The sequence below is a fragment of the Stigmatopora nigra genome, chromosome 13, assembly GCF_051989575.1.
Source record: "Stigmatopora nigra isolate UIUO_SnigA chromosome 13, RoL_Snig_1.1, whole genome shotgun sequence".
Classification (NCBI taxonomy): Eukaryota; Metazoa; Chordata; class Actinopteri; order Syngnathiformes; family Syngnathidae; genus Stigmatopora; species Stigmatopora nigra.
The window spans coordinates 4,417,598-4,441,659 of record NC_135520.1 but is presented as its reverse complement, the minus strand read 5'-3'; the positions used below and the strand labels follow the sequence as shown (position 1 = coordinate 4,441,659).

Here is a 24,062-nt window from a genome sequence, read left to right as displayed (position 1 = left end):
GAGAGTAGGTTTAATCCACCAGGAACTCTAATAATGTCCCTATACCATGCACTCATAGTTTTAGCTTCCATTTAGAGCTTAAATAATGTGTACATATCAACACTCAACTGAGCAATTCTGTTTTGTACTAAAATGTCATTTTCTGCCTGCGTGATGTATGGAAGTGTGCTCAAAGTATAGACTTTATGACGTGCCTGATTACACCCCCCCCTCATCCCCGTCACTCCCAAATTCCTCCCCGCATCTCTCTGCCAGCCAGAACTGCAGCCCAGCGGATAACCACGCATGGATTAGCTGTGACATCACACTGAAGAGATGGCTGAGTGCGAGGAAGGCCGAGCACTCGGGTGTGTGTCAGATGTGTGTGTTGGAGACTGATTAGACGGTGAGGGTGGCAGCGAGCGAGAAGCCAGGATTAGGCAGCCATTGGAGAGTTGGCTATAGGTGCTGACACCACTCCACCCCGCCAAGGGCTCAATTTACTGACGGATCAGACTCATTTATAGTGGGTAGGGATTATTATCAGTTCAATAGGGACATTTCTTTATTACAGACACCCTTCAACCTGTGAAATCTTTGCAATATGGGGACATTTAAGGGTGCTGAGCCAATATCAGTGGCAGAACTCACTTTTGCTGGGCCTTCAATGTGGATTTATCCAATAGGGGGGTGATTTTTCTTTTCAGAACTTGTCATTTTCATGGCTCGACACCTGTGATTATTGTGCTTGTGTGATGCAACAATGTGGTCCACTTTCTTTGCTGACCTTGTCACATTGATTTGACCTTCTATGGTTGCCACCCCAACTTCACACTATATTCATAACTCAAGACCATTCCCCAGAGATGGGTCCACAAACTCCTTAAGTTCTTGGGGCAACGTTGTATTTTCGTGCTTGCAGCTTAGGGTGGCCTCCCAAAAGCCCTGTCGTTAAATATGAGTGTGAGGGACATACTCATTTTCCAAAGTGTGAGTCGAGTACCCTGTCCTGTTCACTTAAGATGGGGGATTTTCACACATCATCATTGACCATATTACTCTGTTGAACTGTGAAGCTGTCACATGTAGAGAATCCCTTCAATATGACTTTATGACCACCTGCTGTGTCATGATATCCAGTCAAAAACTGAGCAAGAAACAGGTTTTTCTTACTGTAACACATTTCTTACAATGTTGTTGTTCTTTTCGTATCAGAGACGGCTAGAGGAGTCATGTTTTAGGTCCATGCAATCAACCATAAGTGTGAAAAGAAGACAATTTTAAAAAGCTGCCACAGTCTGAAATCAGATTGTTTATTATTGTACATATTTTAGATATAAAAATATATATTTTATTATTTTTTGTGCTTCAGGATTCGTGCAATATACATAGCCTATTTGTTTGCACATTTACAATTTATTGGGCCAAAATATTTATATTCATTTAAATGTTATGAAAAGGTTTATATTCAAATATGAATTAATAAACAAATAATATTATATACACTTGTGTTTGCAAATCATGAACATCTTACAAATTTGAAAGGGTATGTATGTTATCTCATCATGTTGATCCTTGTTTTGCATTGCAAAATTAATTGCTTAATAAAATAAGTCCACGAGACAAAAAATATATATATATATGCACGACAGTCTCGCGAGATTTATTCAATGGCGGTGGAGACGTACCAGGAAATGAATTTCAAATCAGTTCAACGACGAGGCGCGTTCTTTAAATGTTGCGTCTCTATTTTATGAAGATCGCATTATGGATTTAGGGCGGCTGATTTTAAGTTGTATTGTTTTACTTTTCCGCAGAACTAGCATGGCTCTGTAATTGTCTCACCATCTAAATCTGTCAGTTTGATCCTTTGTAAACAATGGCGACAGAACAGAAGACAAGCTGGATGTTGACCGGGGCTACAATCGCCTGTGTTCTCGCTCTTTATGTGCCGCGTGTGCAGAAGACAGTCCCCGGTGGAGATTCAGGTTGGTGTAAAAATGAGCGTAATCGGCGATCTAATCAAGTTCCCTTGCATCAAGTCAGCCACGTGGGTATGTTATGATATTGGGTCTTCACACCTGTAGTACAGTAAGCGCTGTATATATACAGCTGGTTAACATACACGTGGTGGAAACCCTAAATATATTAATAGTGATGTGTATAGTTATGACTTGTCATGTCCCGATCACATATTTTTTGAGTCCCCAGTTGATACCACGGACATCTATTGAAGAAAAAAAGCATCTCCAAACATTTTTTTAGCTCCAATTTTAATTAAGAAAATTCCAATCCTACTCTGGTTTCCTCCCACATTCCAAAGACACGCATAGTAGGCTGATTGGACACTCAAAATTGCCCCTAGGTGTGAGTGTGAATGGTTATCCATCTCCTTGTATCCTGTGATCGCCTGGTCACCAATTCATAGTGCCCCCAAGTCAGCTAGGATAGGCTCCAGCACCCCCGCAACCTTAGTGAGGATAAAGCGGATCAGAAAAAGAATGAATGATCATTTTTATTTGTTACTAACATAAATATATGCATAACTATAAGACATTCATCTATTTTTCTCATTTTTTTAATTATCTTGTTGCTTTTTTCTTCTTAACTCATTCACTGCCACTGACAGACATGCAATTAATTTTAACTGAAGAAGGCCGGCATAGAGTGAGTATGTAAACTGCTTCTCATTTCTTCCAACACTGGAGGCCAATGTGCCTGACAGCATTTTCTGTAATGGAGTTTGCGAGAGAGAATACCTTGCCACATTAGCAGAGAATGTTTGGTTGAGATAGTGAAGTTCCAGACTTGTAAAGTGGCCAAATGAAGTCTTTTCTGCTTGTTAGCTGAGCAGCGGTCTGGCGCACAAGTTGCGGAAAGAAACACACATTTGCACATGGCAAACGTATGAGGACCCGAGCCAGATGCGAATGTGGGACGAAGAGGAACGGGCACCGAGTAGCCTGCCTGCCTGCTCTCATGAATAAGGATGGTAAAAAAAGGGGGGCTGGGGGACGCTTTGAGAAAAAAATGGCCAGGCCGTTCTCCACAGTGTTTAGGGACGGTGCAGGATGCCCGCTCTGATAGTGCCAGCTGAATTCCCCAGGTCTCCGTTTCCATGTCCTAATCTCTTTAGGTGTGCTGTGCCCTGGAGAAGTTTGAGCACAGACCCACGGGCACACTGTTGTCTCGGAATGTGGAGTGTGGAAATGGTGCGGATTACGGGAAGACCGGTGTGGGATGCCCATGCGCCACTTTCACAAAGACGCTTGGCAACCACGTCGCTCCCCCGTTGAGTCGGCACCGTCCCTTGTTTGGCGTCGGGTGGCAGAACTGCCTCACTGTGAGAGATGCTTTTTCTCACTTAGCTTGATTTATGTTGAATTGTGGAAAAGTGTGCCACCGATCAGAGAAAATGAGAAGCTGACGAAGGACAGGAAAATGTGGAAGCTGTGGCAAGTGTTGGCTCCCATTCCGGTTGAAATGGAGCTGTGAAAGTGTTTAAGCCGTGCAGGTGGAGGAGTTCTGACTTCACGCTCTATTAGACTGATAAGAGTTTGGGATCCTCGTGTGGCAATAAATGTAGGCATTAAATCACTGTTAAAGCTTGCAAGGTGTGAGTGCTCTTTAGTGTGCCATCTACCTTTTCCCCCATGATTTTGTTTGATATTTTTATGTTCAAATTATTGTCTTTTCTTTTTTTAAAGAAAATGTCGTCCCCCAGATTTACATAGTTCTTCTGTCAAAAAATGCGAGGTCAATGGATCTTGGACTGCTTATCTCAATTGTTGTTGTTGTTGTTTTGTATGATACGTACACCCATACATGAATCCTCGCTGGAGCAGAATAAATGTGCATCATGACATCCATAGAACCATAGTTGTAGTGAGATATATAAGCCAAAATGAATTCCTTTGCATAGGCTACAGGTGTCAAAGTAGCGGCTCGGGGCCAAATTTAGTTGACGTAAATGCAGCCTGCGAACCAACCCTTTGCATAGGGTGAGTAGTTTTTTTTATTTTTTTCCTGTAACAATTTTTTGGTTTGGTTTTACATCAGTTTGTCTCTAGAAATGTTACTATGTGTAAGCACATTTGCTTGTCTTTCATTGGTTGGTCTTGCAGAACATGAGGACATAGTTTAATGGTGCAGAGGCAGGACTTTCTCCCTGGTGGCAGTAGAGGGCGTTGTCTTGAACCCAAACATTTATCAGTGTTTGCTAATCTGAACCAAATTTCAATTTTCATGAGTGGGAGATGTAAACATTGGGTGAAAAATCAGCATAATTTGAAACGCTGTGGGTGTATTCTGGCACAAATGGGTTTGTGCCCAGTTACATTAAAGCTTGCTCAAATAGCTTTTTAGAAGTAGGGGGGTGGCTCCTTTCATTCTGCGTTGTGCCTCACACAGAGCTTGTCATGAAATTGTGCAGCCGGTTCTTATTTTTGCAGCTTACCTCATTCTGTGACTGTCAGCGGTGTCGCCTTTTTTTTTTCCTGTTTGTGCCCAACGGACTGAAGGCGACACTGAGACACTGGCAGAGACGCATGGAGAGTGGCAGAAGAAATACCGTGATGCACGGGGAGGATAGGACTGGGAGCATTCTTCTCAGATCAGCATATGTGTGTCTTAGTGTGACAGTGCATTGGAGAGGGTGTCTCATATGAACGTGTGTGTGTGTGTGTGTGTGTGTGTGTGTGTGTGCTAGGGTAAGGGAGGGGAGGCATCAGGGGAGAGGCAAGCACTGAAGAGAATGAGCGTGCCGCTTAGGAAATGTCACACTGGGAAGATTTGCAGGTTTTGATCCCAGCAAATTAATGCAAAACCCCAGTGCAAGTATTTGATTTGGGAAAACTTTGGGAGCAGACTTGTCTCTTAATAATAATTATTGGGTTTACATTAATTTCCTCCCCCATTCTCTTCCACAGGAGAGCTGATCACCACTGCCTGTGAGCTGGGGGTGAGTATTAGCTCTATTGTTTAATCAATTCACTCATTAACTCTTAGAAGCATTAAGCAAGTTTAATTAAGCATGGACAGAAAGCAGATTAATTCAGTTTCAGTCCACAGGTTTCCCCCTTCTTTTCTTTACACTTATTTTACTAAGTTGTGAGTAGAGAATGCTATAATTTGCAACCCGTTTTTCAAATCCAATTAAAGTCAATAGTAAGGCGATGGCTTTTGTAGGCTTTGCCTTATGTACGGTATAAGGCTTATTATATCCACTCCTCTTTTTTTGTGTGTGTAAGCCGCAAAGAATGAACTAAATCGGGTTAACAGTTATAATAAGTTTTATTATTTAATAAAGTTTATTACGCCGCTGTGATCCTTTTAGGGAGGCTGTGTCGGTGTCACTATGCCAGTAATCCTGCCGTTAGGGCTGCAGTCCGTGTGGCCTGCCCGGCTGCCTGGCGGGCCTCCCAAAGGCCTCGCAGGCCACCCCCGTGTCCCAGACGGCCCATTTTTATCCCAAGAGCTCTTCCCTTTTCAACCTCAGATTTTTTTTGTGCCTCAGCACTTTAATCTACCCTCTCATGTCATTCTTTCATACTCAAGTTCACTCTTATAAAGTTCCTCTTTGTCTCTCGCTATTTTTCCTGACTACCGCATTTCAATTCCGAAGCCCACCCAAGTGTTGTGGTGTGGTTTTATAGTATTGTACGATGCTTTGTCATTGACTAGCAAAGTAATCAAATTCACCTTTCTGCGATGTCGTCATTTGAAGCAATGCCCTTTCTTTCTTTCTTTCGGTCTGTGTGACTCATGATATCAGCGGCAGGAAATGATTCTGTCTTTAATGACTGAGTCCTTATCTGGGCGAAAGAGACTTAGCGACTAATTGCTGTGATTGCCGAGATTCCCCCAGACGAGAATGACTGTGACTCCGAGGTGGTTTTGGGAGTTGGGGCGAGCCATGATCACGTGTTATGTTGCATGCTCTCGGGAGCTGCGCCGTCCTTGGGAAGATGTCAAAGAAGGACAAGTCAAAAGCACGGAAGAAAATGCCTTTGTCGTCATTAATTGTCAGTACCGCAATTGATCCCACTCCAACCACTCGCATACACAAAGGTCATTCGGCAACTGCTATTTAGCAACTCTCAGTCAGGTCGACTCGCTACTGGGTTGCATTCACTACCATACCAACAAAATTGCTTGACTTTCTTATTGACAGGGTGATTTAACAATATAAGCATGTCCCTGTCCAATCCGATTTTTTTTATGTTTATCAGTCTGATACCCATATTTTTTTACACTGGTAACAATAATGCAGCTGGTGATAATGGTAATGCATCAAAAATGTAAAAAATGTTTCACCAGTCAAAACATATTGTCACCCTTACTCCACTTAATCGTACTTAATAAGTCCTCACATGATTGAATGTCATTTCTAATGCTTATGGTTCTATCCCTAGGTTGCCCACCCTCCCGGATATCCACTTTTCACTCTTCTATCCCGTCTGGCTATGTGTCTTTTGCCCACACTCTCACCAGCCCACAGTATCAACCTAATGAGCAGCATTCTGGGGGCAGCGGCATGTGGCACCCTCTGCATGACTGTATGCAGGTAAGCTTTGTATAGATAGATAGCAGACAGAAAAATTGGCATATTAAAAACTTCTTAAATTTAATTTATATATTTGCATATATTTTAATTATCCTTTTAATTGGCTAGTCACCAGTTAAAGGTGGCCCTAGCCTGGTGCTCATAGTTGGTTAGGATAAGCTCCAGCACCCCCGCGACCCTTGTGAGGATCTGAAAATGAATGAAATAATTGTCATTATTTTTTTTAGAACTGGTATAATGTTTATGCTTGCAAACAGTTATTAGCACCATGAAGATTTAACAATGAAATATTTCAGTATGTGAAGTGACTGACTTTCTTTTTCAGTAGTCTGAAAAGCAATTTTTTGAACAAATATCCATACAGAAAATTGATTAGAGGAAACAAAAAAAATTGGAGGGAGGGCAGAAAGAATTGACATTCTTCAAGGGACATTTTGTATCTGGATGCTTTGTGAGGACTCGCATTTTTTGGGGTCCTGACAGCTTGGTGGTGGTGTCCCTAATCCTCTGTTCAGCATTCAGGAGCACAGCTCACACTGCCCTCCCCCTGCCCAGCCTGTTTACCCATCAGCCACCCGTCGTGACTTAGTGTGCATGTGTGTGTGTGTGTATGTATATGACAATTATCATGCCCTCCAACTCGCACACCACCACATCTCCGTATTTCTGCGCCCCCCGTGTTGCCCAGCACGCACCCAATCCTGACATGGCACGATTTCTAATCTAGCGCTTCTTGCCTCCTGGGTAAAAGGAACATGATCACAAACGCTGTCCTCTCCTCTCTTACGACCAGCATTTCACCTACAAATGATGACAGTTTTTGGTCCCAGAGTTCACCTAGGCAGGAATTCTCAAAGCAGGCTACGAATACTACTAGGGATACGTGAAAGTGGTATCGCTTCCCAAGTATTTGTATTGATTTTTTAAAATCCAAAACAATTTTATTTATTCATATTTCTCCTCTGAGTTGAGGTTAATTTTATAGATGTTTTTATTTATTTATTTATATTTTTCAATGTAAATTTTGATGTAATTTTGCCAAGACCAAAGTAGGAAACTGCTCCGTATATGTTGCCAAAATTTCTTAAGACAAACTGTCATTTACGCTGTTTAAAAACATTTAAAAGTATGAAGCAAATACTAAAAGCTTCTATCTACAATTCACTAAATTGTTAATTTGATGATTGATTGTACATCCAATTAGCAAGAAATATATATTTTAGTAGATTAATAAATGTACAAATATAGCATGACAATAAGTTAAACCAGTGTATGAATCACAACTTTGTCATGGATGGTTGCATAGTTGGATTTCTAATGTACAGAATTTGATTCCCATTTGATTTTAGGCTGGTACCATTTAATTTCAGTCTATCTTTTTACTTTTTAAACTTAGTATTTAGTATTGCAGCGTGGATTTGTGCTTTCCTCTTTTTGCTTTTGCTCACTTGCTAAACATTTCAAAAGCAACACAATAGGAATTGTGTCTTTTTCCTATGTATGTCTATTTAGCAATTGCTGCCTTCTTGTACTATGCAGCAGATCTGTATTTTTTTTTCTTTAGTTCTTTTGTTTTAATGAACTGAAGAGTCAAGGCCTTTAGACAAAAGTACAAAAGTTGACGAGGATGTGCTTCATAGGGGCCAGCATGCTTTTAGACTCCATTCTCCACATGAGCTGCTTAGGCTTGTGTTTTTCCATTGGCCCCCACAGCCTTAATGCCATTGATGAGTTACTATTCAGTTGGATGACTGGAAGTAGCTCTTGGCCAGACATTGAGTGGTGGTACTTCCAGGCCAGAAATACCCATGCTGTCTGGGAGCATTTTGGCTCACAGTGTGCATGTTAACTATAGCCCTGTTTGTAATCTCTGGGGATTTAGATTCAATTTAGGATTATGTCAAAGTAAAAAGTCATTATAAAAACATCCCACACCACTCTCCCTCAACTAGCGCTTGATGGGTAGCAAGGACTTCAGCCAAAGCAAACAGTCACATCACATAAGCTGTTAAGAGTGAACATAATGTAATCTATGGTTTAAAATAAAAAAAAGGGTTTTGTTATCTTTTCAGGGCCTAGTATGGGTTTATTTTCCAGAAAGCATAGCAACGTGATGGCCTATATTGGAAGGGGTTGTCTGATAAAATAACAAAACTAACCAGTGGATGGATATATGTTCACCCTTTTTCAATGATTGTTTTATTTGTGTAGAATTTAGGTTTTAGGTTTTAAAACCATCTGTATTCCTCAAGTTATACCTGCAAAACCACATTTAACAAAAATACCATCCCTCATTTTGTGCCCTCACATGAAAATTGTCTTTACATATCTATAACTGTATTTTGTCACAGAGTATTCTTGGACTGGCAAATTTTTCTGAAATATATCCAAACCTTTGAAGTATCAAATTAAATTATTCGGCTGAATTGTGGCGTTTAATATGGAGAATGTACGTTCATAGGTTTTTTGAAAGCAGTTTGCTCGGCCAAATGAAGAAATGTAACACTTCCCTTTGATTTGTCAATTCTACTTCCCTCTTTTGCCTTGATCATGCGTTTTGATGGCCAAACTGTATGTCTTGGTGTGTTTGCATCCCTCGGCCTGACAAGCCTTTGAGGATGGAATACATAATGATAGTTACTATCAATTGTATTCTTAGGTTCTCTGAGGAAAAACACTTGGTCTTTAAAATGTTACGGGCCTCAACTGTGAGACTCCAGAGAGGAATGCACCTTTTATAACGGGATAATCCAGACAGCTCTGTATTCTATGCTCGCTCTCGTTTCCCAGTTTATCTACTGAAGCTGCTCCGTATCGTTGCTACCTTTTAGAAGGATATCGCCCCATTTCCGAGCTTATCCTAAGAAACCAGGAGCAGACACGTTAGCATGCTGTCAACATTCTGAGTAAGAAAACAACCTGGAACACTCTGACATCAGCATTTTTAGTTTGAGGATGATTACATAAAAAAAGGCCATAAAAAATATATCATTCTCAATTCCTTGGATGAAATTATCTTTTTGCCACTATTTGGCTCCGCTTAGATAACGCTCTAGCCCTGCTCTCTCCAGTATGCAAAAGAAAAAATATTATGAGACACATTTTGACCATTTTTTGACCTTTTTTAAACCTCCCAGAGGGAGTGCACCAGATGGATTGAAATTTTTCTTGCTGGCTACACTAAATAACATGGCTACTCGTTTTAATATTATGAAATACAGCGGAAAATACAATTTATATAGGACAAGTACCCAAGAAAAGGTCCTACCAGCTATGTTAACCTTGGATTTTATCTTTATAAATCAGTTTTTTTCCTTGCTTCTAGTCGGTCTTCAAAGTAGGAAAGGTGAAAACGGAACTATAACATATATACCATTTTATAGTCTCTGACATGTTCTTGATATTTAGGACTTTTTCTTTGTGACTTAAAGCTTTTTATCTTAGCTTAATCCTCTGTGGCATTGTCTTGCTAAGAATGCTTTGTGTCTACTGTGATCGTTCAGATGTACATTTTCTGTCATTTAAAGGCATTGGAGAATTCACACTTAATAAGACATCATTTGTACCCAATGGGTGGTAATATTTCCATTTCCACTTTGTGTTACACTGTGGCCCAATAGCCCTCCTTTCAACTACCATCAGCATGACCAATGTTTCCCTCAGGACTCATTCTCTAATACAGTTAAACAGATGTCTAATGAAGATGTTATTTCCTCATTACGGGCTATGGGATGGGGATGAAGAGGAGGAGGAGGAGGAGGAGGAGGGCAGATAGACAGCAGAATGCAGCACCAGTTTAATATTCCTTTTCGCCTTTGGGCCTGAGATTGCGTCTGTCTCGGACGTCAATATTACATTCCTCAACCACAGGCAGTCTTAATATGGCACGCAGCATGCAGACGGATCAGACTCGGCAATTACAGTTCAGCCGGAATTAGTTAATGGAATCTACACAGCAACATTTATGTATCACTGCAATGTGCTTAATGACTCTAGTAGAAACACATCTCGAAAAATGCTTGTGAATTGCATAAACATGCATTCTTTTTTTTGTAAATTGCTTCCCCTTCCTCCTGTAATTTTGTGTGTTGGGCCGAGATTAAGATGGCATTGCGGGAGAAATTGTCATGTCAGGGGCTGCATTGTTTGGGTTGAATTGTGGTGATTAATTTTATACGCACTAGGAGCACTAGAAGCGGTTTCCTGGAGGAGAGGTGTCTGAGTGGCGGAGATGGAGACCCGTATTTATCTTCCTTGCTTGTGGAGAAGACTGCATCCTTGGTAAATACTAAAGATGCGGTTGCGAGGGTAGTGTTTTTCAGTAATTGCTCTTAAATTGGGTTATGGCGTCCATATTTAACTGCTCTTGACTATTTTTTTTTTTTAAAAGATCAGTGGAAAAAAGGCAACAATGAAAAGACTTGTTCAACATTGTTCTTTAATTGACTAATGAATATTAGTGATAAAGGTTAGTTCTTTCTGGCAGAGAAACAGTTTTCTTATGAAAGAGACTGACATTTTCTTGGCAAAAAGGATTATTTTGGATTATTTTTTTGTTTTTCTCAAATCATGCCTGATTATTTCTTTTCCATCATTTGTTAGTTTACAGTTTTTAGCCCTTTATAGACATTTTTACTGGTTTACGAGGTTGTTTCATTTACTCCAATTGATTTCAAATAGTCCGATATTTTTTATAGCAAAGTATGAAATTGCTAGATATATCTCTTTAGGGCAGTCAGTCTACTATAATAATGTAATTTAAATAGATATTGCTTTTTAAGAATCAGGTTGTACAATATCTTTCACATTTCAATGCAGAATTGGATATCAATTGTAGTTTGTCTTTACAGTTCAAAGCAATGCAATATGCTAGAACATAATAGCTACTAAGTACCCTGCTGGCCCGAGGAAAGCCTGAGGGTGCCATTGAAGGCCAACTGGAAGCATCCATTGCAGCCCTCTCTATGGGTTCTCTCCCCTCTTCAGGAATGTGTGATTCCTTTCCAGGACAGAGAACAGTGCTGCGCTGATCTGCCATGGCGCACTTGTGGTATTTTATTGTCTGCTCCCTGAGGTGGTGCGTGTTGTTGGCTGCCCCTACAAGCTCCTTTTGTGAATTGTCGTTCCGTTCACAGGGCTGCTGTATGCTTTTGTGTGCAGTTATTTCACAGAGTCTGCTGTACTGGCATATCTCGACTAGACACTGTATAGAAAGAGCTTGGTGGTAAATGAAGCAGGTCCTGTTTTGAGTCCTTGAAGAGGATATATTTACCTTTTATCTTTGTTTTTTTTTTTGGTCAATGCTTAGAATATTTGACGGATTTCAAATGTGACTCAGCATCTTGGAACCTAAACCAACAACTGATAATTAGTATAGTTTTATGTTTGGTTCGTTGTAGCTTCATGTCTTTTATTTTTAAAGAGATTGATTATCGTTTGATAAAGCAGATGTTTTGGCTTCTGGCTCTTATCATGTGCTGGATTGTTCTTCAGCCACATTCCAGTCAGGCCTTTGTCGCTGAGCCATAGAATTTCTACATAGCAGCATCCTCAAACTACACAGTGCAATGATAACCGCAAATACGGGCACTCTGGTTTAAGAGTGTGCCCTGTTTTATCAGTAACCCCTGGGAGTAGCTGGGCTAGAGAATAAGCTGTAAAAAGGCTGACATAGACCCAGGTGGTCCCATGCAGACAGATGGATCATTTACAACTGTACTGTACACATTTCTGTGGGCGTCAACGGACTGTCAAGTTCTAACAGTGAGATTTATCAACCACCCAGTGAGTATAAAGTAGTAGAAGATGAAAAAGGTCTGTGTCTGAATATGTGACAAGTGCTGTATGTCTATCAGGTGGGGCTTAAGGAGCCAGAACCGACTTGTTGTAATAACTGTGTCCAGGGACCCCCCTGACTGTTCTGCACCCACCAAAAATGTCCCCCCTGCTGCTAGGTGTGTGAGCTCTGGGTTAACTGTCAAGTGGTGAAGTAAACTTGTGCATGCAGTGCTTCCTATTTGCCCCCACCACCTTCTTCCCGGCTTCAAACTAATTCCTGGAGCAAGGCAGTGAGGGAAGACTCTTATGAAGACTTGTGCCTAGACGTCCCATCAAGACACCCTCTGCCCCAAACCCCCCTACCCTCAACTCCCTCCGATTTGCAGTGAACACAGTGGAAAAAAATAGTGAAGGAGAACAAAGCCCAAGAAAAAAAAGAGGAAGTAGTCAGCAAGCAAGTTTTTTCCCCCCTTTACCCCTTTCCCTCTCCCCTCCCTCACCCCCTGATTTAGCGCGCTTTCCTCAGAAAGCTCTATTGTTCCCCTCGCCTAAGTCTCATCAGGCCTTTTGTGGCTGACTATCACAGCGGCAGGCAGAGAGCTGGAAATGTATAAATGGTATCATGCCTTCTGATTAATGGCGGTGCTTATGAGTCAGGTCTGATAACGGGCCTGCTCTCTACTCAATTTCAGATACCGTTAATGGAATCTGTCTTCTGCGATTGTAATGTGAGAGCGCCTAATTTGCTATGGAGCTTGAAGCTGTCACCGGCAAGGGATTGTGGGGTCATAAGGGACCTGGCAGCCGTTTGGCCTGCAGCTTGTATCTGCCGCGCTGAATAGAGCAGCTCTCTGCCTGTCAGTTAGCTGATAGGCTGATGAGGACTCTAAGCCACTAACACACAATGGTGGAAAGGGCCATACTGCCTGACTTCCCTAATTGTCGAGCCCGCTCATATTTCCGAGCCAGCGTGCAGGGGACTGGGCTGCTGCCCCCCACCCGCTCCCCATATTTCTCTTTTACACACCCTCTCTCTCTGTTTGAACTTTTTTCCCCTGCTTTAGTTCCTCCTTCATTCGGCACACTGGCTCAACCCTTTAACACACATTTTACTGCAGTATTTTGCGACCCCTCCTCCTTCCCATCATTTGTCACCTCTCTCTCTCTCTTCCCCTCTGTCTCTCATTTTTTAGTAAGTGGTGGGTCTTAGCATATGACAGATTAGGCCAAGTTTGCTTCAATTACAGCAAAGGGGATGGAGACATTACCAAGAGAGGAGGAAGGGCGATACTTTTGTGCATAGATATTATTTAAGAAGCTGGGAATAATGTGCTATCACGGCCGGGTTTTTTTTTTCCTGTCGGTTTGTTCGAGATCAGCTAGTTTCTCTAAACTAGGAGGAGGTGGAGTTTTATAATTCTCACTTGGACCAATTCTCAAAACGTTTTGTAGGTTTTGCCTGTCTGGTTTGGAATGCAAAATTGTAATAAAGTGTGTTTTTGAGGATAGGATGAGGTGATTGAATGCGTCGTTGAAAAATGACACAAAAAGAAAGGTTTAAATAGGTATTTTGTATGTGTGTCAAAAACTTTGGAATATGCAATACAAGAATTAAAAGTTAAGTGTAATAAATATTTGACAAGTTAAGATAATTGTGTCATTAAGTATATATGTAGATCTTATTATTTTTCATATAATACCACTCTATTCTACCACATACAAAAACAAATTAGGCCAATAATTTCAAGTGTAGTTATATGTAAACCCAAATTATTTTTTTTCCCAAATAATATTGCTGCAAAGGTTAAATGCCACAAGGAAAGCAAAGTATGTTTTTAGTTCAAAAGACACATGACTTAAGCCATCACCAAAATTACAAAAAAAACCTGCCTTTATTGGTAGATAAATATAATGCACTCATATGCTAAATGCCTGCATTTGTTTTTTTTCTGCCAGGTTGACAGGTCCTGGTCCTGGGGCACTACTGACTGGGGGAGTATTTGCAGTTTCCAGGCTGACTTGGCAGTGGTCAATGGTTGCAGAGGTTTTCACCCTCAACAATCTTTTTACTGGGTTGCTCTTCCTCTCTGCTGCTAATTTTCACTTGGCTAAGAATACATTGGAGAGGCGAAAGGTATTTACAGTTTTTACATTTTTAAGAGTTTTTGCTCAGATGTCATTACAATGATCTTACTCCACTGCTTGTCCTTGTTAGTTTTCACAGTGGGGGGCGCTCTGCTGTGGGCTTGGACTGTGCAACCAGCATACTCTGGTTCTGTATGTAATTGTAGTCATCCCATGGGTCTTTCAAAGACTCTACTCCTACAAGGTGAGCCTGAGGTTCTTGGATTCTTATTCCCTTTCTATATCATATGTGATTGCAAATGTGTTTGCTGTCTTGACAGGAGCTTTCTCTGTGGAGACTCATGTCAATGGGACTGTGTTTTCTACTAGGCTTAACGCCCTACATCTTCCTGCCTTTATCCTCCTATGCAAACTCAGCCCGTTGGAGCTGGGGTGACCAGACCTCCATGTCAGGTCTTCTAACCCATCTTCTCAGGGTTGAATATGGGACCTTTAGTCTGGTAAGAGTTACTTGTTCCATTTTGCTTCTTTTGCAAACTAAACTAAACTTTGTTCTTTTTGTATTTCCAGGCAAAGACCGAGAGCTCTGTTAACATGACGTCATTACTTCGGTGAGTTTTTTTTCTTCATTTCTTTTTGTACCTAAATATGCAATTTCATAGTTTTTTTAAATAAAATTTATATGGATTTGTTTAGTTTTTTTTGCCGACGTAGCAAAGCAGCGGTCCAGTCAGAGAATTGGGAAACCTTACTACCTCCAAATCTGGTTTCCCTCTTGCACACTTGTTTAACAACACCAGTTTGCTGACATATCTCTAAAATTCCCACAACTCATCTATTTTTCATGAGTTTTTGTTCCTCTCCACACTCTCCCATCAAAGTAAATTTTAACCTTCTTAAAGGGCCAAATCACTGCATTTTGTTTCAACAGCAGTTTGAAATCAGCACTCAGCTCTGGTTGTTTAAAGCGTGACAAGCTGTGATGATAGGCGCTCCAACAGTGTTGTTGAAAAAAGTCATTTCTCCACTTTAGCCCCCAACTCCACCTGATTCCATCCCCCCCTTCTCTTCTCTACCATTCCTGCAGTCATTTCACCCGTATATTTTTCCTTCTGATAGAATGTGGGGGGTGTTCTCTGCGTCTTATGGCCCCCCACTTTCACTGCACCCCCCGCATCCTTCTGCCAAGCACCCAGCACCACTCATCACCCCTGCCGCTTGATGGACAAGAGCACCTTCAAAATGGGGAAGAGAGGCAAACATGACAGCCATGTCGCTCCAGAGACGTAAACCCACTGGAGAAGCTGACACAACTACTCGCAAGCACACACACTTGCGCGTATAGCGTACATTGGGAGATATAGAGACTCAATAAGCTGTCAAATAGAGATGGGTATTAAGAAGGAGGCAGGAAACTATCAGTGTGCTCTGAAAAAAAAAACACTCGCTGACTGACAAGCGCTGTGAAGAGAGGACGGAGCAGCGGGGGGTGCGTGACACTGTCATTTGAGTCTGTCAATCCATTTGAAAGGAAGAGCGCACAGTCCAGGGTGTTTGTTTTGATAGCGGACAGCAAGGATTTTATAATTACTGTCTTTTGCGCTCTGTCACGGGACGAGTAACTGAGTTTGTCTTTGGTGTTTGTCAGACTGTGTTCATAGGGTTTGCTTGTGTTTTTTTTGTAGGGCCCAGTTGGACCACTGCCTGGCAGATCTTTCTCTTCCTGTTGTATCTCTGGCAGGACTAGGCCTCCTCCTTTCTTCATCAGATAGGTAGGACGAAAAAGCAAGTCATACGACTTCTGCTTGTATAACAGCTGCATGAAATGAAAATTAAACCGCTCTCAGTTCAAGAAACAAAAGAATCGCCAGATTTGCTCACTCTCAAAATGTTGTGGTATAAGAATGTACTTTAAAAAGAGGTTTAATATTAAAGCTGGTAAATCAGCACCATGGACAGAGGTCACATCTGTTCAAACTAGACAAACTGCGACCTCTGTCCATGGTGCTGATCGACCAGTAAAACAATGATTTAAGGAAGCAATAATTCAGTCTATTTCCTATGTAATGCTGATTAAGCTGTTGACCAAGTGTTTGTCGACAAAACGTCCGGCCAGGATGGCCGGAAATTAGCCACTCATGGAATCTATTGGAAAATCCATGCACAGTTTTTACTGCTTTTGAAGGAAACTGAGCTGCTTCACAAACTGATTTGTGTGCACATTCTCATTTAACCAAAAAATGAGTTATTTTCTCATTCATCGACTCATCTATTCCTGTTCCAGAACACATTGCTCCATGGCCTGGCTATTATCTTCCATGCTGCTCATATACTCAATGTTTTTTGCCTGGAGGGCAAACTTGGACATCAGTAACCCTTTACTACTTGGAGTGGTTAGAACAATATGTTTTCTCAATGAAAATAATGGAACATTTCTGCAGTGACTATAATAATATTAGCAGAAGTCTAATTTCTGGAATCCATTTGCTACAGGTGGAGCGCTTTTGGATTCAGAGTGACGCTATAGTGTGTGTGCTGGCTGGCCTCGGCTCCAGTCTGACCTTCCGTGTGTTAGAGCGGAAGCTTGGCCATGGGGGGGTTTGGAAGACCACAGCCTGGATCCTTACCACGCCTCTACTTGCACACATGGTGCACATTAACCACAGGCAAGTACTGCATTCATACAAAATATTTGCTTTAGAATGTTATAATTGTGAGGAAAAGCCACCACATTCTATCTAAAAATACATTTGTTATGTGTGCTGAAATTCCATAGCAAATGGGCGGAAACCTCCTTTGTCAATATACTCCTTTTGTTTTTAGTTTTCACTAGCATGAAAAAGGCATCTCTCTCTGAGAGTGGCTCTAAATGCTTTCCAAGGATTAAGTAACTTTGAATTGTTTCAACTAACCCGTTTCCATTGTTGCAAGTTACTTGAGCAGAGAAAAGTTAAATCCAAAAGAAAAGGGGTAAAAAAAAAAAAAGGCCTCTCGCAATACCTCTTTGAAAATCCCTATGCATATTTTTTTCCCCTGAGTCAACTAGATTTAGTTCTACTCAGTGCTTCAGACCCTGGGTATGAACATGTCAGGTTTCGCTCCACTCACCTCGTGGTAAGGGCTAAGAGAGGCACGGTTAGCACATAGATTCCACTCGCTGAGCTCAGCCTGAGATGTTAGCTGTCCGAGAAGGCAGATTACACAAACGAGGTGCAGAGGAGTGCTAGACAGCCATTACTGAGCGGCTTTGATCAAGAGGCGAGCATGGCCTGCGCTGTCACACCCATCACACCTGTCTGCTCACGACCAGATAGGCAGCTAGAGTGCTCCATACAGGCGAAGGGGGCGGGGGTACTGACAACTTACCCTCAGAGCACCTTGTAAGCGCACTCACAAGCAAACACGCTGACTCTCTTTTATACAGTTGCACAGTGAGAATGAAGGTGAAGATGCACCCTTCACTCTCCTTTTAATGCCAGTAAATCGAGCTGCTCTTTCATATTTGTGGGTGATCTTAGGGAATGTGATCAGAGCAGCAACAGCGTGGTGGAGCGATTTGGCAGGGAGCTTTTAGCTTCCTTTCCAAAAGATTCCATCATTCTGACCAGAGGAGACCTGCCGGGAAATTCCCTACGCTATCTACACTACTGTCTTGATGTACGGCCTGATGTGCGCCTGGTCGACCAGGAGGTTAGAGCCTAATATTGAGATTTATTACTGTATATATCGCTGTTAAATGCCACTAGGAAAAAGGGTCACATAATCTAAAATATATATCTACTCACTATGAAATATGATTTGTGATGATAGGCAGCTCTGTTATAAAGTACACTATTTAATCTACTCCCTACTCCCATATCCAGAATACTAATAGTAACCAGAAAAATAAACGTTTTTGAATTATTTGGCAAACCAAATTGTGAATTCTAATTTGGAATTTCATCTTGGGATGTCTTTTTTATTTATTTAATTTTTTAAAAATTATTATCATTGTACTTGTACAGATGATGACTTACAGTTGGTATGTGGGAAAGCTGGGACCTCACCTAACTGGCGTGAACTTTCCAGGCCACCAGTGGGACCCAGCCCACTTAAACGAGAACAACACCTTCAATCTGGAGCAGTTTCTGATCCACAACTCCCAGTGAGTTCCAAACTGATGCTATAATTATCCATTGAAATGGTCCTACAGAACAGTGGGTGATCTCATTAGGCAATAGAATGGTTGACCAAGCGCCAAGCACAGGGTGAATCTAATAAGCACTAAGTTCACTTAGTTGTTCTGTGGACTTCTCAAGACACTCAAATGATGACAAAGGAACCTGTAGTCACTTGGTGGTGTAGTGGTTAACTCACCTGACTCTCGTCTGGGAGACCTGGGTTCAATTCCCGGGTCGGACACTTTTTCACTTAGTTGTTTCTGTGGACTTCTTGTCAAGACACTCAAATGATTACAAAGAAAAGTGTAGTCACTTGAATGGCGCAGGGGTTTGTTCACTGGACTCCCGTGTGGGAGACCTTGGTTCAAATCCCGGTTGTGACACCTTTTCACTTAGTTGTTTCTGTGGATTTCTTGTCATGACACTGAAATGATTACAGAGGAAAGTGTAAGCCACTTGGTGGCGCAGAGGTTAGAACACTGGACTCCCGTGTGGGAGACCTGGGTTCGATTCCCGCCGTCGTCATTTGGTTGGTCACCAAAACCATGTAGGTGAGTAAATGGAATAAGAAGAAAAAAAAAGAAAAAACTTTTAAATTTTTATTAAACACTTTGTCATACTTTTCAGCAAAAGGTTATATTCCGAACTGCCTTCGGCAGTTCGGAAGACACTTGATGGACCTGTATGTGCGAAAGGCGTTCTCGGGTCGGCCTTCGGCCGACCCTCGACCGCTTGCTTGGTCAGTGAACCGCCGACACCGGGAAGCGAACTCACGTTCTCTCCGTGCAAAGGCGAGTGTGCAACCCACTACACCAACTCGTGCCCCACTTATACATGGGTGTTGAAACGTTTTATCCAAGGAAATGGGGTGAAACACTTAGTCATTTTTTACTCAAAATGCTTCATCCACCACTGAACACTTATATACTTATACACTTAAACACTTAAACACTTAGGCATTAGAACTTATTCTTTTAACTGAATAATATTGTGAAAATCTTTGCCTGCACTGGGATTTGAACCCAGGACCTCATAGGCGACAGACTGATGACTTAGCCACTGGGCCACCACCCTGTGAGAGAAAGTAGGAATACTTATACTTTTGTCTCATTCATCTACCTGAATTAAATTGTGAAAATCTTTGCCTGCACTGGGATTTGAACCCAGGACCTCATAGGCGACAGACTGATGACTTAGCCACTGGGCCACCACCCTGTGAAAGAAAGTTGTAATACTTATACTTTTGTCTCATTCATTTACCTGAATAATATTGTGAAAATCTTTGCCCGCACTGGGATTTGAACCCAGGACCTCATAGGCGACAGACTGATGACTTAGCCACTGGGCCACCACCCTGTGAGAGAAAGTAGTAATACTTATACTTTTGTCTCATTCATCTACCTGAATAATATTGTGAAAATATTTGCCTGCACTGGGATTTGAACCCAGGACCTCATAGGCAACAGACTGATGACTTAGCCACTGGGCCACCACCCTGTGAAAGAAAGTTGTAATACTTATACTTTTGTCTCATTCATTTACCTGAATAATATTGTGAAAATCTTTGCCTACACTGGGATTTGAACCCAGGACCTTTTAGGCAACAGACTGATGACTTAGCCACTGGGCCACCACCCTATGAGAGAAAGTAGTAATACTTATACTTTTGTCTCATTCATCTACCTGCATAATATTGTGAAAATCTTTGCCTACACTGGGATTTGAACCCAGGACCTTTTAGGCAACAGACTGATGACTTAGCCACTGGGCCACCAGCCTGTGAGAGAAAGTAGTAATACTTATACTTTTGTCTCATTCATCTACCTGCATAATATTGTGAAAATCTTTGCCTACACTGGGATTTGAACCCAGGACCAAAGAAGTGGGAAACTGATGACTTAGCCACTGAGCTACCACCCTCAAGGATTGGGCAGTAGTATTTGTTCTTTTGTCTCTTTTCACACCCAGATCATACTTAGTCCTTTATTGTACCTTCAAGTGGGAAAAGTTAGGTCAAATTACAAAGCAGAGACAACATATTTTACTGTTTTTTTCTTATAACATGAATTTCACTGTCTCTACCCGTATTCTATATGATGTACTGTATACAGGGGGGTAAAAAAAAAATATATATATATATTTTTGATTAAATTCAAATTAAGAATTTTTGAAGGGGAATCCCTACTTTGCGGAAATTCACTTATCGCGGGTGGTCCCAGTCCCCATTAACCGCGATGACCGAGGGAACACTGTACCAATGCCACTAGGTGGCAGTGCTTGCTTGGCAAAAAAAAATGCTAATCACTGCAGGGAAACACCAAACTGGGATTTTAACCCCCAGGGCTTGATTTTTTTTTTTGTCAGATGTACACATTGTATAAGATGTGGGAGGATGCTTAGTAAGAAGAAACATATATGAATTAATTAGTGATTTGCATGATGTGGGAGTGAAAAAAGCTTATGTTTATGTCACTATTTTTCTGCAGGAGAGATGTGTTGGCCTGTATTGGACTGACCGATGGTGACCCAAGTTGGGCACGTCGCTTTTCCCGCTGGCCTTTTGGTGTGTGTGACACTTTGGTACCTGCAAGGAGGCAATTTCACCCTAAAGAGTGGGCGAGTCGCACTCAAAACCTTTATAACTGGAGTGAACCACACAACAGGTAAGCCACCAAATGAGGGGGTTATTCTAAACCATACATTCCATAAACTGACTCTAATATTGCATTTGCACAAACAATAAAATTGCAAAATATTCTATCTCAGCAATTCTGCCACTACATTACAGTCTAATCTTATTTAGAGGGCTGTAGTGATTAATAAACTTGGTGCATCCCCTTAGGGGAAATCATAATCAACATTTTCTTTTAAAATAAATGTTTTATTGTATATGATTGGACAAAAAGTATTTATCGTGACAGGAAAGACTTCCTGATGAATTTTTTAGGGGAATGAGAGTCATTTCCATGTATAGAGTTGTATTATGTTTTTTTTTTGGAGAGAGATTGAAGTAAACATTATGCATTCAATCAGAAGATGCAGATCTGTTTGCTACTTTGTCTCAGTACTCCTCACTATAGTTTGGCTGCGCTCTGTTCTCCAAGCTGCGATCTGCTTTCTTTGTGAATTGAAGCAGAGCATAGACATTAGGCTCTCAGCCATTTGAAATGAGAGCAAAGATGGGAAATAATGAGTTCCATATTCTGTTTTGTCAATAACTGTGTCAAAAGTGGAATTAGTCAGAGCTACATATTCTGTTGCGGTTGCCAGCAGCCCCGCATTCACTCAGATATCCACAGCTGAATACTGTGACATTATTTCCCGCACTTTCACGACAAGCGTGTCCGTTGATGCCCACCAGCCAAATATTAGCACCGGGGCACTGCTGAAATATTCTTTTGAAGAAGAGGTCAAGTGGTTACCATATTCAAGTGGAAAAAATACTGCGGCAAATATGGTTCTGCTCCATATCTAATGTTCAAACTGGCATTGTTGCACAGTCATTTCAAGTTTATGCAGCAAAACATACACTGGTCTACTGGAACAATATGCTCACATTAGTATTCGTTTTAAAGTTACTGGCTGAAGCTTTTTAGATAAATGTTTCTCCTCCCTTTCCTTCATTTTGGAACAGTTTCCACTCTGCATCCTGGGAGCGTGTGGCAAACGAGGAGATGTGGCAAGCCAGGTACAATCAAACATGTCTTATTTTTGATTCGGTTACACTTTGAAGAAACTCAAATGTGCTAACTAGAACATCTCCATAAACTAGTCTTGCGTGGTGACGCATTTCCAGTGTCTATGCATGCTCTTTTTTTTAACTGCATCTCCCAAAGTCATTCTCTTGAAGTGGCACGTTATCCATTCATCCATCCAGCCAGCACTTAGCCTAAAGCTTGAGCGCTTTGTTTCAGGATGAAGACAGCTTTCTTTCTATTTGACCTGGCAGAGATGATGCAGGGAGAGGGCAAATCTGACCTCTTTGAGCTGTCTTATACTGTGAGTCTGACGTCAACAAATAATACTTTTATTGTAAAAGCGGACAAGTTAAAGTGCTGCTTCCTGGAAATGTTTAAAATCTGTTTTTAACATTTTAAAAGCATCTGCTCGAATAATAATGTTCCTGTGTCTGCTTGCAGCTGTATAAGGAGCTTGTGGAGTCCCACTCTAGCTACCCCATAAACTGGGACAAGAATCTGGCACTGGCCTGCGAGCGTCTGCTCCGCTCAGGTCACCAAGGCCACGATCCAGACACCCTGCTGACTTGCAGCATACAACATTTTACCCTCTATTTAGACAGGGAACCTGCAGACCTGCAGGCGTCTGCCATACGCTCGGCTGTTGCCCACCTGTTGAAAGAAAAACTGAGGCACCGTCAAAAACTAGGGAAAGCTACCTGACATGTTTTTACCTGGCAACCAGGAGGTGTCAAACAGACCCAATATTGAAGAACACTTTCCAAATGAAAGTACAATAATGTTTTATGAAGATTTTGACTGAAGTGTCACGTTAGATTGACTAAATCAGAAAAACTGGTGAGAGAGAGAGAGAGAGAGCTCAACTCTGGGAAGCCTCATATGACCCCAATCAAGTATGCCCCCGTGGACCTTTCACTTGATTGCTTTATCATTCCATCATCTGCTCCCTTCGTCACTCTTCTCCTGCAGCTTTTAATGTACTGATTATTTTTGCTTCGTCCGATGCGCCACTTCTTTTTTTTTTCCCCTCCTCTCCACATTACGACTACGAGATTGAGGGAAACCCAATTTGGGGGCAGCCGTGTGGGGGATTAGAGCCACTGTCTAATCTAGGACAAACTTGCACTACTCCGCTCATTCCCGGCAGTTGCCACCCATCCCCCTGTCCGTCCATCCATCAGTCTATCTTAGATGGTCTTTTAAATGTTTGAAACTAATGGATTCGATTAGGTTTTTTTTCCCCCTCCCTCACTCTTCTGTCCTAACGGGAGGCCTGTAATCCCTCATGGATTTAAAGGAAATGTCCCAATGCCAGAAACCCTTTTAAAGTGTGTGCGTGCGCATACGTGTCAGTTTTTTTTTTTTTTAATAGGCATGCGTGTGAATATGCATAGAACTCAACCAGAGTTCTTTCTGTTACAAACCCATTCAGCAATACTATTGGTAACCAGGAATAGCGCCCCCTGATGTGAGGAGTTTCCTGTTCTAGCACCGGTGGAAGAGTGGTTAGCATGTTGGCCTTACAGTTCTGAATGCGAGGGTTTGATCCCACATCCAGACTTTACTGTGTGAAGTTTGCATGTTCTCCCCAGATTTTGCGATTGGTCGACCACTTCTAGTCAGGGTATCCCCACCTGGTCTGGTATAGGCTCCAGCACCCCTGCAACCCTTTTCAGGATAAGTAGTACAGAAAATAAACTAATGACTGATTCAGATGTTAAATGGTTACTTTGCTTTATATTTTGTCCTCTATACTTTGAACACTCTAGTAGTCAAAGCACGTTTGTTACCAAGACC

At 41.6% G+C, this 24,062-nt stretch overlaps 1 protein-coding gene across 1 annotated transcript; it reads left to right on the top strand.

Annotated features, from left to right (window-relative positions):
• The first annotated feature begins 1,662 nt into the window (after positions 1 to 1,662).
• Positions 1,663 to 23,980, top strand: tmem260 (transmembrane protein 260). The gene is made up of 16 exons (XM_077731353.1): positions 1,663 to 1,967; positions 4,908 to 4,939; positions 6,393 to 6,544; positions 14,279 to 14,456; positions 14,538 to 14,651; positions 14,728 to 14,907; positions 14,978 to 15,018; positions 16,093 to 16,179; positions 16,692 to 16,800; positions 16,901 to 17,073; positions 17,926 to 18,097; positions 18,412 to 18,551; positions 21,054 to 21,230; positions 22,202 to 22,255; positions 22,482 to 22,566; positions 22,707 to 23,980. The coding sequence occupies exons 1-16, from the start codon at positions 1,859 to 1,861 to the stop codon at positions 22,965 to 22,967; spliced, it is 2,064 nt and encodes a 687-aa protein (XP_077587479.1). The 5' UTR covers positions 1,663 to 1,858; the 3' UTR covers positions 22,968 to 23,980.
• The last annotated feature ends 82 nt before the right edge of the window (positions 23,981 to 24,062 follow it).